Source organism: Mustela nivalis, assembly GCF_964662115.1.
Source record: "Mustela nivalis genome assembly, chromosome: 6".
Lineage (NCBI taxonomy): Eukaryota > Metazoa > Chordata > Mammalia > Carnivora > Mustelidae > Mustela > Mustela nivalis.
Genome location: NC_139025.1, coordinates 111,493,510 through 111,511,814, shown reverse-complemented (window position 1 = coordinate 111,511,814; position 18,305 = coordinate 111,493,510). Strand labels below are relative to the sequence as shown.

At 36.2% G+C, this 18,305-nt stretch overlaps 1 protein-coding gene across 1 annotated transcript in view; it reads left to right on the top strand.

Moving 5' to 3' along the window:
- UNC13C (unc-13 homolog C) overlaps nucleotides 1–18,305 on the top strand; it is a 616,040-nt gene that overhangs the window by 390,927 nt on the left and 206,808 nt on the right. The window contains exon 19 of the mRNA XM_082733851.1: nucleotides 14,301–14,434. Within this exon, the coding sequence (XP_082589977.1) occupies nucleotides 14,301–14,434 (134 nt within the window). The remainder of the gene's footprint in view (nucleotides 1–14,300; nucleotides 14,435–18,305) is intronic.

Below are 18,305 nucleotides of genomic sequence, written 5' to 3'. Positions count from 1 at the left end.
AAATTAAAAATTATAAAAATATAAATTTAAATCCAGTAGCCAGTGGGCTAGTGTTTTTGACATCTCAGCTCTGGAGAGACATATCTGTAAGGAAGTGGGAAAGGGAAGATCAGGCAGAGAGGCTGACTTGGGATATATCAGAGCATGCAGCTGATCCTACAGGCAACAGGGGAAAGACTACTCTTTAGAGATGTTCCCCGTTGACGCAAAGCAACTGAGCTTTGTAACACAGCATAAGCTGTGCTTTTATGTCATTAGTATTTTATCTTAGAAGAGGGAATAATTTAGGTGAATCAGTTCCTTGCCTCGGATTGCCACTCCCAGCGAAGAACACAACTCCGATCCTTTCGCAACCTCTATTACCAGTGGCGAGGGGGCTGTGCTTGGCCCTGAAGAGGGAACTGGAGCAGAGCTCTGCAGTATCTACTACACAGCTGGCCATTCGCTTTCAGTACACTGTGGAAATTCCATCACATAAATAAATCACAATTTATATATTCTACAGATGATAGAGTTGGGTTACTTCCACTTTGGGGAACTGTGCTATGGTGAAAATGTTTCTCTAAGCATTTCTGTATATGTCTCTTGGTGAATGAATGGGAAAGTGTCTCTAGGATATATATATCTAAGTGACATTAGGGTTAGAATATGTGTATAATTGCCTTCATGTAATAATGTCAATCTGTGTTCTAAAATGGTTGTATATTTTGTAAATTACAACTCTTCATTCAATATCTCAGCTGTGTCAACTGTGAGAGGCTTACTGAGAATATGTGCTCAACCACTCAGCAAGACAAACTTGGGTTTTTAACATTTTCTTCCACCCCACCCCTTGGGTAAGTGTTAAAAATAACTTCTCCTACCCTGAAGTGGTTAGCAGAATTCTGAGACCACTCTCAGTGAATCATGCTCCTATATAATGCTTTCCCTAAAGTGTGGGGGGAAACTTTAACTTGCTTCTAGCCAACAGAAAATGGCAAAAAAAAAAAAAAAAAAAAAAAAAAAAAAAAGAGAGAGAGAGAGAGAGAGAGAAAAGAAAACATAAATCTAAAGCAAAGTTTAAACCTGCAATTAGATTATGCTATACAGTAAAGGCAAAGGACTTTTCCTGATTAAGGTCTCTAATCAGTTTGGCTATGATTTAATGAAAAGAGAGATTAAACTAGGTGGGCCTGACTTAATCAGATGACCCCTAAAAAGGACACTTGAACCTTTTCTGAGGTCAGAGAGATGTCCTGCTGGCCTTGAAAAATCAAGTTTCTCTCTGTTCTCTAGATACAAGGAAATTAATTCTGCCAGCAACCACATAGACTTGTCTCAGATGAAATCCCATTTCTGGCTAATATCTTGATTACAGCCTGGTGGAGCACTGAGCAAAGTACCCAGTTATGCCAAGCCTGGATGCCTGACCCATAGTAGCTGTGAGACAGTACATGTCTGCTATTTAAAACTGCTAAAGTTGTGGTAATTTGTCATAAAGCAACAGAAAGTAAATACACCTGCTTCACAGCAAAGTTTGTTGATTTCGATGACAACATCTTATTTTCTCCATCGATTTCATTTTCATTCATTGGGTTTTTCATATTTGGAGCAAAAGACTTTATTGTTTTTTTCTTTAAGAGAATTTCTAATCCATTGAAAAGAGACACTGAGTGTACTTCAAATTGTTGCACTATAGTATCCAAGAGTAACTGCTTCCTTTAAAAAACTACATTCCTTTTTTTGAGAGAAATTATTTATTAATTTTAAGGATAAAATATCTAATAACTACTTTCCTGAAACATCTAAGAATAGCTAAGCTTAAGAAGATAAAATGTACATATTTTCACGGTGCTTCAAGATTCCATTAAGGACAAAAATGGTTTTAGAAGCTAATGACAGAAACAAAAGGAAAATGTGGATGACACTGAAAACATAGCCAGAAAAAGCCTACAGAGAGTTCACGTTTTATAAAGAACAATGGCGTTTATATTATTTCAGATCAAACCATCTGCTTAGACAAGCTCAAATATGAGTCATGTTTTATTCTTACTTGTGTAATGTCTATAAAAATGGATGCTCCTGGTACACAAGTGGTTCTTCCTGTCATACTTGGGGTTCTTTGAAAGCAGAGACTAAAAAAAGGAACTTGTCAGTAGTTTGAGACATGACCCCAGAAAGAGAAGTATAATAGGTAGAGAAAATGAGATATGGAAGTCAGAAAAGCAAGGAAGAATACTAGAATGAGCTTCTTGTTTCTGTTGTCACCTAAGCTCTGTTCCTTTGGGAGCCCGCTGGGAAAACCCATAGAGCACACACCTCAGAATTGTTCCAATGAAGGATGGGGAATGTAATGGGTTGAATGGTCTACCCAGATAGTACACCCAGAACCTCAGAATATGACCTTATATTGAGTAAGACTTTTGCAGATCTAGAGATTAGGTAATGTCCTAAATCCAAATACAGATATTTTTACAAGAGACTAGAAAAGAAGACACAGATGCACAGAGAAAAAAAATGAACACAAAAAATGTAAAGGCAGAGATTGGAGTTCTCCATTCATAGACCAAAGACTCTCAAGGGTTGCCCAGTCATCAAAAGTGAGGAAAGAGACATGGGAGGAATTCAGAGTCTCTAGAAAGAAACCACCTGGCCAGCACTTTGATTTTGGACTTCTCACCTCCAGAACTGTGAAGGAATGCATTTTTGTTTTTAGCTACCAAATTTTTGGTAATTTGTTATGGTAGGACTAGGAAGCTAATACAGGGAAGCTGAGCTGTTGAGCCTTTCACTCTTCTGGGACACACTTGAAGGTCACAGAATGGCTGCCTCTGACTTTGTAAGAAACCCCAAGCAGCAAAGCAGAGAGAGGCTGCAGCAAGTGGTTAATGTGGGTGGGACTCAGCCAACATACACGGAATTATTCACCAGAGATGCACTGATGTCAGGTGAGCTGAAGGGATGCGACAGTGTATCCACAAGCAACTACTTCACATCTCCAGCCATGATTTGGAGAACCAAGTCCCTTCCTTGTGAGTCTGCCATCTTAGACTTGGTACTAAAGGCTGTGCTTTTGCATAGCAAATAGTAGAGGAGAAAAGAGCATAGTGGATTAGATACAGACAGTTAGTAGGCTGTAGTACTTCTGCTCCCATTCTACTGGCTAGAACTCAGATTTCCACAACTAACTGCAAAGGAAGCTAGGAAATAGAATTGTTTTGCTTATCTACTGCTATTTAACAAAATATACCAAATCTCAGTGACTAAAAAAATTGCTCATTAATCCATCCTGCAATTTGGACAGAGCTGATTGGGATGACTTGTCTCTGTTCCAGACAGCATTAACCAAAGTGGCTCAACTAGGGCTGAGGGGGTCCACTTCCAAGAGTACTTACACACATGGCTAGAAAGTTGGTAATGACTTTCATCTGCTGAAAGGTTTCCTGGAACGTGAGTTTATTTCCAGGTGGACCTCTCCAAAGATTCGTAACATTTGTTGCAAGTGCATATTGCACTCACTCCCAACACCTTACAAAATTCTTGTGCTGTTATAGTTTCGAGCTCATGCTTGAGGCTCAGAATCCCTCTACATCATGTCCAGATGGAGATGAAGCTCCTTGGGTCCCATTTCTGAAGGATGGTTCCTCTTCACCTAAATGTTTGGAAACTACAGAGCCTGGTTGTTGGCTTCTCACATGCCCAAGGTATAGTGGTGAGATAGAAATAATATAATTGATACAGATATTTCTATTCAAAAATAGGAGACATGTGACGCTCACTTGTCCATAAAAATTCAGAAATCTAGCTGGGAACATGCTGTCAGTTCTTAATTGCAGCTCAGTCCCGCTGTCTGGGAATTATTCTCCGTGACTCTTGGCTCCATTTGCTGGATTTGTAGCCTTGCCCTTGGGTCATTTATCCTGCTCCATAAGGAACAGCTCATGGTTACGACTGAGTAGCCTTCTTCAGCTTCCTGCCCATAGATGATTCAAAATCATCTTTTCATTTTGTGCTGACTTAATTTTTTTCTGTCCAAACTGATATAACTTATTTTAAGTATCTGTGGGCATTGCATTAGACAAAAATGGCTCTCATGTTTCTTTTGAGACAGACCTTCTTAATGTGAATGGAAAATCTTGGGCTAAGATTGAACAATGCACTTAAGAATCTTGGAAGTCTTCTGTCTAGTTGAAAGGAACTACAAAGCACAAGAAACTATGAGATTCTTACAAGCCATTTTCTTCTAGCGGAAAAATTCCAAGAAGAAATTCCTTAAGATTCTTAGAAACTGTACTAGATATATCTTAAATATTCATAAAGCTCTCAGAAAACTTCTTTGGACCTAGACATTTTGACTGTAAAGTCATTCACGTAAGTGCCCTGGATTTGATGTGTTCCCTGAAGATATTTCGTACATTGAAAGCCATAGCTTCTGGAAAGATTAAGGATGAGAAAGTTTTACTTTGAACCCAGGAAGTACACTTCTGTTTTTGTTTTTGTTCTGTTTTGCTTTGTCTAGTTTAGCTCCCCTCTCTCTAGCTATATCGTATTCTACATGGCTATAAGAAACCACTTGGCATGTTCATTATTCTGCTAAATCCATCAGCTCACATTCTATTTTCTATTTTCTATATTTATTGTAGATGACAATGTTGACAAATTTTCCCCACTAAATAGTAGGAGTCCTCTTTTACCTGACTTGAAATAATTTTTTCACTGTCTTTCAATTTCTCCCTGACAAGTCCTCTGATATCATTAATTACCTTCTTGAAACCCTTCTAGCTTCTGCCTGCCACCACTCAGTCCCAAATCATTGCCACATGTTTTAACTTTGTGCTACGTTAAGGGTCCACTTTCAGTGTCAAATTCTGTTCTGCTTATCTGTTAAATAAAGAACTACCCTAAAACATAATGGTTTAAGATAGTAATAGTAGCTTACTTTGCTTACATAAATGCAATTTAAGCAGGGCTGAGTGATAACGTCTCCACTCTGTTCTTTGTGGTTTCAGCTGATATGGTTTGACCAGAGAGGAAGTTCCACTTTGGACATGCTTATTCATATGGCTAACAATGTGGTGCTGTCAGTAGGAACTGTGTACCAAATGTGTTGGTTGGTTCTTTTCTTTTTTTAAGATTTTATTTATTTATTTGACAGAGATCACAGTAGGTAGAAAGGCAGGCAGAGAGAGAGGGGAAGCAGGTTCCCTGCTGAGCAGAGAGCCCAATGCAGGGCTTGATCCCAGGACCCTGAGATCATGACCTGAGCTGAAGGCAGAGGCTTAACCCACTGAGCAACCCAGGTGCCCCTGGTTGGTTCTTTTCCACATGGACCTCTCCACAGGACTACTTGGGCAATTTCAGTTTAGTGGCTGGATTTTAAGAGAGATGGTCCAAGGTCCAAGAGACAGGACTTGGGAATAGCCAGTTTCTTAAAACCTCAGCCTGAAAACTGACATAGGTCACGTCTGTCATATTCTGTTGGTGAAAGTCACCCATATTCAAGGAAAGGAAATAGAAACATACGTTTTAATGGAAAGATTATCAAAGAATTTAATCTTATTTAATCTTCCACAGTAATGTAGAAGTGCACTCAAGGAAAAGGGAAAACTGATTTGGGGAACAGCTATCCACTTTCTGCCACAATTAATTTCAGCCATTTAAAATAGTATCTATGTAACATCTGAGTGGCTCAGTTGGTTAAGCATTGGGCTCTTGATTTCGGCTCAGGTCATGATCTCAGGCTCCTGATATCAAGCCCTGCATCAGGCCTCATGCTCAGCAGGGAGTCTGCTTGAAGATTTCTCTCCCCCTGCCCCTCTCCCCAACTCAGGTATGTGTATTCACCTTTTCTCTCTCAAATAAATCATTAAAAAAATTAAAGCTTAAAATAAAAAATGATTAAAGTCAAACAGTACCCATATGTTCAGGGGTATGAAGTTATAGTTAGGGAAGACAAATTAAGTTCTAAATATCTGCTGTACATTGTAGTACCAACAATTAACAACACAGTGTACATTTAAAAATTCATTGAAAGTAGATCTCATGTTAAGCATCTTGTCATTAGTGGGGCAAGGGAAAAAAGCAAAGAGATATAAGGGAATTGGGGGGGAGGGGACATATAGGTTTATTACCTTGTTTTGGTGATGGTATCATGGATGTATGCATATGTCCAAACTTATCAAACAGTATACATCAAACATATGCAGTTTTTGTCTATTAATTATACCTCAATAAAACTGTTAAAAATAGTAACCATATACTTTTAAATCAACATATCAAGGGCTTAAAACTTAGGGGTTATGTTTTCTTCTCTGTAAATTTAATTACAGGTATAATCGTAGAAAATATATTAAAAAGAGACTCAGCATGTGGTCAGTTTTTAGGTACAATGTAGACAAGGGACTTCCTATATGCCTCATAATACTTAACATCTGGGAGTTAAAATATTTGGAGAGATCTGATATTTAGGAAGTTTTTCTTTACACTGTACTAAAATCTTCTGTATTGAAAATTTTATTCATAGATAACTAGTTTTCTTCTTGACCACACAAGACAGATCTAATTTATCTTTTACTCTCTTCCTATATGACAGCCTATCATATATTTGAAGTCTACTATCCTGCTACTCCTGAGTTTGGTCTAAGCACTGCTAGTTCTTTTAAAGGTGTAGTATCTTCAATGGAAAATAAATGCCAGCTACCTGTGACCGGTTGCGTTTTTCCTTTTGGATGTAAGTTTAATTTATATAAAGAGAAAAGGACAAAAACTGGAATCATTTTATATTTAAGGTCTGTTCTTTTGCATCTCTCTTGGGATTCAGCTAAGAGAATTGTCCGTTAGGTAGACCATATATCATATGCCATTAAATTAATTATAGGCAAGTATTCACCTGTTACATTAATAAATGTCCTCTTATTGAAGATTTTCTGTTGTGCCCGAGTTTTCGCGTCTGAGAGACCACCAAGGAGCCAAGCACGACGCAATCACACAAGGGTTTATTTGGCAAGCTTAAGCTTGGGCCCAAGTATACCCGACACAGTGGAGTAGGGACTTGGACCTTGAGCCAGATTACAGTCAGAGTTTTTAAAAGCAGAGTAGGGGTGGACTCAGTGGTGGGTGAGGACAAAGGGGGTGTTCAGAAGGGCTATCAGGGTCAAGAAGACTGTCAGGATATTGAAGGCCTGGTTACTATCAAGCCAAGGCTGTTTTTCCCTTTAATGAGGCACTAGGATAAAGACAATTGGGAGTTTCCTGGTGGAATGTCACATTCTTGTATCAAGCGTCCTTGTTAGTGAGATTTGGGTTTAGATGAAATTTAACTTTATTTACTTTTCCTTCTACCTCAGCCTCCTTCAGTTTTGTTTATGGAAAGGATGGTGACATTAGGGCTTAAGGAACTGTTATTTGTCTCTGGAAATTGGGCTAGACTCAAGGTGGGTACAGCCTTGTTTTTCTTGGCCTCCACATTTCTACCAATATACTTGCTCAAATTATCAGAAACAGGATTGGCTATATAATAATCCTATTTTAATAGAAGAAATCTGAAGTTGAAAAAATGAAATCCTGTTCCAAATTGTACACATTCTTGTTAAGCTGAGAACAAAATACAAGTTTCTGATTTTATGTTCAATTATTACTTTTTCAATTATACCATGCTGTTAAGTAATTTGTATATTTAAATCTAAATTTAGAGTTATGACACTTTATGGTTGTGTATAGATAGCTTACCCAGGTACAGTCTATTCAAATTCAAGGAACCATTAAATGCTGTTAAAAGCCACTGAGAGTAAATACCCAGTAGTGAAAAAAAAAAAAAGCCACTGAGAATGTCCAAACACTTTGAAATGCAGTTTTGGCAATTTAAATGTCAAGATACATTGGATTTACTGAAGCTGAAAGGACCTAGTAAATATTTTGCTAGAGTAAAAGTGAATTATTCTAATATATGCATTTTTTTCTAACTGGATTTGCATAGTTTTAATTTTCAGTAATTAGTCCTATTTAAGGCCACTAGTTGCTCAATTTTTATTCTCAGTTAGCAACATCTATTAAGTTATTTGAGTAGAACAGTAATTTCCCAATGACTATTAATTTAAAAAAGTAATGTTTTACAGAGGGATCTAGCATAGGAGTTTATCAGTGCTTGGCCATATAAATATCCAGAAAGCTATTCCATTTCCTCTTAAAATTAGGGAACTGCATGTACTTGGAAATTTCTCAGATGTAAAGTGAAACAAGCCTTTTGTTATACTGACAAAATGCAAATTCCAGCAAATCTATGACAGATACTAGTTTTTAGGAGGAACAATAGCACTCTTCTTCCTTAAAAAACAAACAAAAACCTTCTTTTACCTGATTTAATTATAGTCTGACTCTTCTTGTGAACATGAGGATTTCAGAAGAGCAGAGCTGTATGTGTTAAGTCCAGATTCCCAAGCCATACCTCCATCTAAGCTGATTTTGTGTCTGCAACAGAGGCTTTAAAGTCAAATGTATTTCTCATAAGCAACCGGGTGATTCTGATGTACACCTATGGACCCAGACTTAGAAAAACACTGCTCAGTGGCTGCTTTGAATATAGTCTCAAATTTCACTCCTTAGTATATGTTTCTTTGAGATTCTCATTGTTGCAATACACATTGCCATAGGCACTTTTGCTATGAATTTTAAAACCCAGTTAAAGAACAGTACTTGCATTAAAGAACAATAGTGGAAAAAAAACTTTTGAAGCAGGTAGATGAAAGGTCATGAACTTGTAAATGGTCTAAGTAAGTGGTGAGTGGAACTTTGCCAGAAGCAAAAAAGAAAAAAACAGTAGTAGGAAATGTTGATACCACCTTCAAAAGGATGTTTCATTTATTTATATATATATGGAGATTTAGGTCATCAATTAAATTTATTAATGTTCCCATTTACAGTGGCTCTCAAACTTTTTAATTAAGGGAGTTGTCATAAACTCTGTTAATCAGCCTTAATTTGTTCCTTTATGAGTTAGCAAACAAAATCCAACTCTGTTTTCTATTTAACCTGAATAATTTTTAACTTGAGGAGAATGGAGGGTAGAACAAAGGACATTCCCTTGAGAACATGAAATTTTCAAGGTCTGGGTGTTCTGACTTTTAGGATGTTATGTGACCTTAGATGGACCACTTTAAACTAGGTCAGCCTTTGTTTTCTCTTCTGTAGAACACAGGAATTACCATAATTATTTGTAGCCTTTTCAGCACTATAAGGTGATTACAGAACAAAGAAAAGAGGTATAGTGATGTGAGGGGCAGGGTGTCTATGAGCTCTTGGCCAAAGTTGAAAAGATGTGAGATAAAAAAAGATTTGCATTTCCTTGTGCCTTTGTGTTTCTCTTCTTCCTTCCTCTGGACCAAAATAAATATTTGTTCCAGCACTTCAACCACTCAAGTCAAACATTTAAATCTCTTTCTCTTTTCCTATTTTTACTATACCTCAGTAGCAAATCCAATGCCCTTGACTTCTAAATCCAGAAGAGCCATGATTATCCTGAGTAGTGACACTGTAAGTTCAAGGGCCCCACTCTCAACAAAGCTCCCAACCTAACTGGCGGTGCCACCATGGGTTCCAGGGCCACCGTGGGTCCAGTTCAGGGTCTCTGCCATTCCTTGTGGAGGCTGTTTCAAATCTTTACTATTTATTCCTCCTCTTCTCTCAGGATAGAAATTCTTAGCTATTCTTTCTCACCATGAACAAGACTTACCTGCAAGACTATCTTCTGACTGGAAGAAGTCATGTTTTTCAGTTGTTTGAGGCTAGTTCTTCCACATACACTCTGGATCCTGTCTTTCCCATTTCAGCTCACTCCCCCACCTATATCTCTTATTCATAATATTGTATTATTTTCCTTATTTGTATTTTTCTCCAAGGTCTTTCCTCTGGTCATATATTCTCCCTCTCTCGGAGTAATCTTATTTACTCCATAATTTCAGCTACCACATACACCCTGGAATTCTTCTAGCTACATCAGCAGTCTAGGATGTTACTTGAAAATCCAGACGTATCTACCCAGGTGCCTTCTGGGTAGTCCCACTTGATTTTCCCTCTCTCTCTTCCTTTTCACCACTTAGGCAATGAATTTGGTCAGCTTCACTTAATAACCATTTCATAAATATTTTCATGAGTCTATCAGTTTTCCTCATTAACTATTTCATTAGTTTAACTTCAATTAAACTTCCTGCTACTGACAACTCATTTAAAACAAAATGTAATTAAACAGTTCCATGTTTGACATCTTCTACTGGTCTTCCTCAAGTAGGGTTTAAATGTTAATTCCTTGGGGCGCCTGGGTGGCTCAGTGGGTTAAGCCCCTGCCTTCGGCTCAGGTCATGGTCTCAGGGTCCTGAGAGTGAGCCCTGCAGGGGGCTCCCTGTGCAGCAGGGAGCCTTCTTCTCCACCCCCTACCCCTGCTCCGCCCACCTGCCTCTCTGCCTGCTTGTGATCTCTGTCAAATAAATAAAATCTTTAAAATATAAAATATAAAATAAATAAAATATAAAATAAATAAAATAAGAAATAAATAAATAAATAAATAAATAAATAAATAAATGGATAAATAAATGTTAATTCCTTGACCTGACACATAGGTCCTAAAGGATTTGACCATTGTAACTATCTTTGTAGTCTTTTGTTTCCCCAAGTAAGTTCAGAGGAAGGTCATTCTGAGAGAAGTTGTGCAAGAATGAGATATGGGGAAGAGGAGGGGGTGGAGGGTTTTGTCAAGTTCAAATACACTTGAGGAACTAATGCTCCATTTTTAGCTCTCAGAGTAGTAGTTTTCAAACTAGTCTGAGTTAGTAACACAAGCAATTCTAGGAACTTTATTATATATGCAAATTTTCAGGCCTCACCTTGGATCTGCTGAGTCAACAACTCTGGGGTGAGGACAGCCCGTCTGTGATTGAGCAAGCTTTTCTAACAGTGCTGCTGAATGCTAAAGTTGGAGAACCACCATCTTAGAGAATCACAGGGCACAGTAGCATGTTACTCCAAAAATCCAGAAAACATTGATTTAACTTTGTTTTAAGCAAGCATTTTCTCACTTGCTTTGAGCATGGTCTATGTGTGTGTGTGTATAAATAATGCTGATATCCACTAGAACCAATGATAGAGAAAGACAGTCTGTCAAAAGGCTAATATCCTTGTATCCTAACATTGCTAGTAATTCTGCAATTATGTATCTGTCATGTACTTGTGCATTTCAGTATCACCTTACTTTGTGTAGCCAACTCCTTAGAGGAGGGGTTTCAAAATTATATACTTATTAAGCAAATACATGGAATGCCCCATATTTTATAACCAATTTGATATGTTGTGTAAGCCCCACATTAACATGAAGATGGTATCTGTTATTTTGATACTTTTTTCCTCCAATGTAATGGTTCTTTCTATATAGAAATCTATCTTCATATTTTCTCATTTGACATATTATAGTGTATATCTTTTCAGCCTGTCTGGTAAAGCTTTTCTGTATTGAAATATCCTTTATAAACATGACCATTAGAAACTTTCTTTGACTGATTCTACACTCTGGCAACTTTTCCACATCATGAATTTTCTTCTCTTATACTCTCACAGCTTTTCTCATCCCTTTTACTTAATAGTTCATTAAGAAAATAAGGTTTAGTCACTGTAATTCTAATAGTCATAATCAAAATCAATCTACTAAGTTATAGTTTTATGAACTAACTATATTCCCATTTTTACCCTTGGCATTAATGGGTTTATCATTATTTATTATATGGAGTATATATAAGATACATTTTTTTTATGATAAATATTAATTTTCAAGGGTTTCAGTAAATATTAATGCACTTATTACTAGCTTCCTAAATTTCTGTTACCATTGTCTTATTTTTTCTGACCATAAGATCAAATGCCATGATAGACCTCTAGGATATTAATAAAGTGTTGCTTAGGAAAAAATTAATCTTTAAGAAATCTGGTAAATATTTCAACATACAGGATTGCATCCCATCCTTTTAAACATGCAGGCTGTTAAAGTACACTATTAAATTAGGGATAGCTTGATTTATTTTAATGTTATGGGATATGTAAAAACTTAATGATTCAACATCCAGATTGGTTTATTCTGGGGCAACATACAGAATTTGATGAAAAAATGGTACCATCTATAATACTCTAATGTCATAAAACGTATAATGAGAGTAGGATTTGTGACAGCTAAGTCATTTTGAAATTAATACATATTCAACTACTTTATTGTCTCCTTCTTTCTTTATTACTCTTTGCAGAATTACAATAAGTAATTGTGATGTTAGACATGTCATCTAGAGTCATTTGCTTTCATTTAATCATATTACTTGAAATAACCTAGACATATAGTTTGGCTGTGTACATATCAGGACACAGTAATTTTATTTACAATCTTTATAATCTACCAGGTTCCCTTGATTTTTAAATTCATAGAGGAAGAACTCTATTGAACTTAATCTAATGAGTAAATAATTACATTATTGTGATAATAATAAAATCTTATTCATCAAAGAAAGATAAATTTAAAAAGAAACTATAACTTGGAAGTAGGCAAAGCTGAATATTTGCAAGCCTGTATTGCTGCCTAATTTTCTTCTTGAAGATCTTCCAATGTGCCTTGATGTACCTTAGGAATTGAAAGAGGAAGCCTGCCAAGAAGTTTCAAGTGGTTCTCCAGGACCACATATACAAGGTTCATAAAAACCTTTTGAGAGTACTTATAGTTCATTCTGGCAACCTGAAGTAATTTGTGCCAGTCACTGATTTTTGGACTAATGTAGCTCTCCAACATTTAATATCTGTTGCATTTTGAGCATAAAGGTAAGTCAGCAGCACTTAGAAGCACCTTAGGAAAATACATGTCCCTAAAGATAAATTGTATTTTCCTAAAGGTACATTATAGTGTATGGAGGTCTTTACTAGTAAGTGGATTCAACATATCTTAGCTTAAGTGAGAAGAGTAATGTGGTGCTGACTCACTCAGGTCGGGTTACGTGTCTTAGGCAGCCATTCAGCAGAGAACAGCTGATCTTTGGATGAGACATAATTGGAAATGGCAATAGTTTGGGCCCCAAAAATCTAATCCACCTTTTCTACCAGAGAACCCATGAATTTCCTGAGCCACAAATTGAAGTTTTCAGATATCCTGGACCTATAAGCTTGTAAATCATTTGGCAAAAATAATTACAGAGGGGGGAGCCACATGCTTCCTACTTATTTGTATACTTGAGTGAAAATTGGCTCTGCCTTTATCTTTTTTGCCTCATTATTTAAGTAAGTAGATGTAAATGTAAATGTAAGTAATGTAATTTTTTTTAAGATTTTATTTATTTATTTGACAGACACAGAGAGAGAGAGATCACAAGTAGGCAGAGAGGCAGGCAGAGAGAGAGAGGAGGAAACAGGCTCCCTGCTGAGCAGAGAGCCCAATGCAGGACTTGATCCCAGGACCCTGGGATCAGGACCTGAGCCTAAGGCAGAGGCTTTAACCCACTGAGCCACCCGGGCGCCCCAAGTAATGTAATTTTAAGTAAGTTGTAAGTAATGTAAGTAAATGTAAAAGAAGTTCTCTAAGAAGATTACCCACCAAAGAAAACAATTGTATGTGTTGAGTATGATGTTGATATGTGAAACATACAAGATTGTTACTGTACTCTGTTCATCTCATTATAAACTTAGATCATTCAGCGTAACACTCTGAGAGGTGAGAGCTGGAGAATTCAGTAAGCATGATAAATCAAGGATTCAAATATGATTTAAATATGCACACACACACAAGAAAGATACATAACTTTTAGTTGACGAGGCACATTTGTGGGTGGAAGTAGAGTGGTCCATGCCATTCAGAGAACACTTATATACTGTAGAATTTAATGGTACTGGCTTTGTAACCAGGCAGCCCTGAGTTCTGCACACTTACCACCAATGTGACTGTGGACAAAATATTTAGAAAGGATATATTATACACACACACACACACACACACACCCACCCCTTTGTACACACAGAATTCAAACTCTCTCCTTGGAAGAAGCCACTTTAAAGGGATGACTTTTACAATAATAATGAACTGCAATTTAGAAAGTACGACCTCCAATTCAAAACTAAAGATGTAGAAATGCAAGCCTGGCCTGGCTGTTGTGACTGTATCCTATGGGAAACCTGAATTTAATAGTTTTGGCTCACATAACCTAAGAATTTGTCCAGAGCCACTTTTTCTCTAATCCTTCCATTTGACAGTGACAAACTAAACTCATATCATTTACTCTTTTCTTCTACATGTTGTGTGACCTTGTGAGCAGAGTAAGAAACAGGACATTCCTCGGGAAGATCAAGGACCGACCACCAAGAATTTGGATTTTTGGCCCCAGCTGATTACACTGATGGTCACTATTATTGATGAGGATAAAACTGCGTACACACCTGTCCTAAATCAGTAAGTACCTTGTCTTGGAAATGAATGGATTTAATTTCACTGAAGTTATGAAAACATAAAATATGGGAAGATGGTTTGTATTCATGATTTATACTCTCATTGGAAAAGTTTGTTTTCCAAAATTAAGTTTTCCAAAATTAAGCTATATAAAGCAGGATATTTGTATGTTTTGCAGTAAATATCAATTTGGTGATATGATGAGTTTTTAGTTCAAGCCCCATCGAGTGAGATTCTTTGGATATAGAGACAAAGAGTTCCCAAAATTTATTTTTATTTGATGTGGAAAAGTTTCTTCATTTGTTCCCTTCTTAATTACCTCCTTGTCTCAAAAAGAACAGCAACAACAACAAAATCCACAAAACTATCCCATCGCACTTCCCCTAAAGCTAAAATGTTGAAAAGTTGGTAGTAAACATATTTCATTGTGACTTTGTAATAATAAAGATTTGTCAAAAGAACACCTGCTTTCAAAGTCGTTCTGTCCCATGGATGTATTGCAGTGTGTAACAGAATAAGTCCATTTTCTCAAGTAACAGTGTTAAGCCTATGCTCCCCTGCATAGAATTTGCAAATTATGAGCAGAGAGACAAGCAGATGACTTGAAATTCATGGCCATTGTAGAATAACAGATTCTAGAAGAGTCTAAAATTATTAATTTCTCAAAATGTCACTTGCTATGAGAACTTGGACAAATTATCTAATTACCGTGAGTCTCAGTTTCCTCATATATTACTAGATAATATCGAAGTTCCAGTCCTAAACAGACAACCTCAGTGTTGCCTGTTTAGGATTTATCGTATGCCTACATGTCGATGGCTATATAGCAAAAGCAAAATAACAGCTAAGTCTACAAAACTAGGCACTTGCAATGTGATTAATGGAGAGGATATCCTGACTTACTGGTAATACTTGAAATGCTCTGGGCAGCAAGGATAACAATAGACAAACCATGAAGTAGAACATGAAATAGATTCAGACTTATTCAGACTTATTATAGAGAACTTGTTTTATTGTTTCTCTATAATGGTCAAGGCAGTGTCAAAAAGCTTGTGTTGAATTCAACTGAAATTTCAGGTACAGAAGGAATAAATTTAAGTGTCCCAATTTTCCTCCTTTGCTTGTTCCATAACTGTCGATTTTCACCTGCCCCCAGTTCCTAACTGTGAAGAAACGGATCCTTTTTGATATGCAACCATGATAACGTCATTAGGTTTGCCTTTATATGTTCTTCTCCCTTGCCCTGTTAAACTCACCTTTTCTGCCTGAAGACCAGAGTACCTACCTCCTATGACCCTCTATAGAGACTCTGTGGTTTTACTTTCTTCTGATAGGTTAGGACTGTATCTTCTCTTTTCTTTTTTATTTTTTTTAAAGTATTTAATGTATGTATGTATGTATGTAGAGGGGGAGAGAAGGAGCATGAATATGGGGAGGGGCAGTAGGAGAGGGAGAGAAAATCTCAAGCAGACTCTGTGCTGAGTGTGCAGAGCCGCACGGGGGGCACAATCCTATGACCCTGAGATCACAAACGGAGCTGAAGTTAAGACTTGGAAGCTTAACTGACTGAGCCACCCAGGTGCCTTTCTCTTTTAATATATGACATGTCATCCACTCATCTTGGGCAGCTTTATGGAACAGATATGTTTTCTCCTTCATCCTTTGGACCTTCTTTGAGACAGGGTAGATTTCCTGAAGATAGGTAGATCAATACATGTTTTATGCCCTTGATCTGGTATAGGCCATTTGGTAAAATCACTATTGAATGAAAACAGCGATCTTCTCAGAAATGCTAATTAAAAGTTACGTGAAAAAGATTTTCCTTCTAATCAGGGAAATTCTTTACATTTACCAAATACTAGAAATCCAGGTATGACTAGTAAAAGATATATCATAAAATCATGGAATCAAAGTTTCCCAGAATTATTTTTAATCATATACTATGAAATATATACAAAGATTTTATTTGACTTTTTGGAACTATATAAAAAGAAGTGGAGGAAATACATTCAGTTATGGCAAAAATTCAAATTATGACCTAAGTTAAGTCTACTAAGTATAAAAAGAGGCAATGAGACAAGAAAGAGATATCTTTGTTTTGCTTTTTATTTTTGTTTTTAATTTAATGTCAGAGTTTAGAGTCACTTTTTTTTCCTGTGAGCACCTAGCCCTAAAAAAACTTGAATGCCTTCCTGGTATTTGGAATCTATGTTTCATGATCTTATTTGCTCAGATTCTGAGGCTATTTTAAAGACTTATTCAAATTTTATGACAATTTATAATAATTATAGAATGGACACTTGAGAAAAGAGTTTTGTTTTGCTTTTTTAATATTAGTATATTAGTATATATCCAGGCATTTATATTGGTTGAATGAATAAAGAAATTAAAGTAAAGCTTATATGTAGTTAACATCTCTTCTTTCTGTTCCTACTTCATTATTAATAGGTATATAAACAATGAATCTTAGAACACTGAAAAAAAGTTACCAAAAAAAGAAAAAAAATAGGTACAATAGAGTATTTGAGCAATATTTATTCACATTTTCAAAATTTATTAAGGAGCTTTCTAGATGCTCATAAAAATTTCACTATTTTATTAAAATTGAAAACCATTAATTATTTTCAGATAGTAAGGTGTGGTTCTCCCTCTCCCTTGTTAACATTTATTGAAGTATAATTCAATACAGTAAAACAGCACATTTGAATTATATAATTTGACTAGTTTTGGCATATATATCTAGTCACAAAACTCTCACAACAATCAAGATAATTAATATATTTGTCACCCTAATAAGTTTCCATATGCCTTTTGTACTCACTCCAAGCAACCACTAGACTGACTTCTGATACTATAAATTAGTATAGAAATTTTACCCTTTTATGTAAAAGAATCATATGTACATTTTTTGGGTCTACTTCTTTCCCTCGTCAAAACTATTTTGAGATTCAAACAGGTTGTTGTGTGTAGCAATACTTTGTATTATTTAATTTTTTATACTTTTTATTTCTGAGTAATATTCCACTATAAGATATACCCCCAAATGTTCCTCCATTCCTCTTTTAGGATTAGGGTAAAAAATTGTTGTTTTTTTGCCCCCAGGTTAGGTTGCTATGAATATTTGTTTACAAGTTTCTGCATAGACATATTCTTTCTTTTCTTTTGGGTCACATGGTAGGTACATGATTTGTATTCTTAAAATAGCTGAACTTCTTTCCAAAGTGGTTGTACATTGCCAAAACTCAATATGGTTAGGATTTTTTTTAGTCATTCAGATAGGTGTATAGTGGCATCTTACTTTTTATTTATTTAAAAAAAATTTTTTTAAAAGATTTTATTTATTTATTTGACAGAGAGAGATTACAAGTAGGCAGAGAGGCAGGCAGAGAGAGAGGAAGGGGAGTAGGCCCCCTGCTGAGCAGAGAGCCCGATGTGGGACTCGATCCTAGGACCCTGAGATCATGACCTGAGCCAAAGGCAGTGGCTTAACCCACTGAGCCACCCAGGCGCCCCTTACTCTGGTTTTAATTTGCATTTTCCTAAATACTGATGTTGACCATCATTTCATAGTTTATTGCAATCTATATATCTTTGATGAAGTATCTGTTCAAAAGCTTTTTACCATTTCCAAATTGGGTGTTTATCATTTTATTATTGAGTTATAATTGTTCTTTATATACACCAAATAAGGGTCTGTTGTCAGATAAAATGTTGCATTGTTTTCTCCTAATTTGTGACTTTTTTCCGTTGTCTTACTAGTATCTTTTGAAGAACTTTTTAAAATTTTTGATGGAGTAGTCCAATTTATTAATTTATAATTTGAGCTTTTTGTGTCCTATTTAAGATATCTTTGCAACACCCACAAAACAACTTT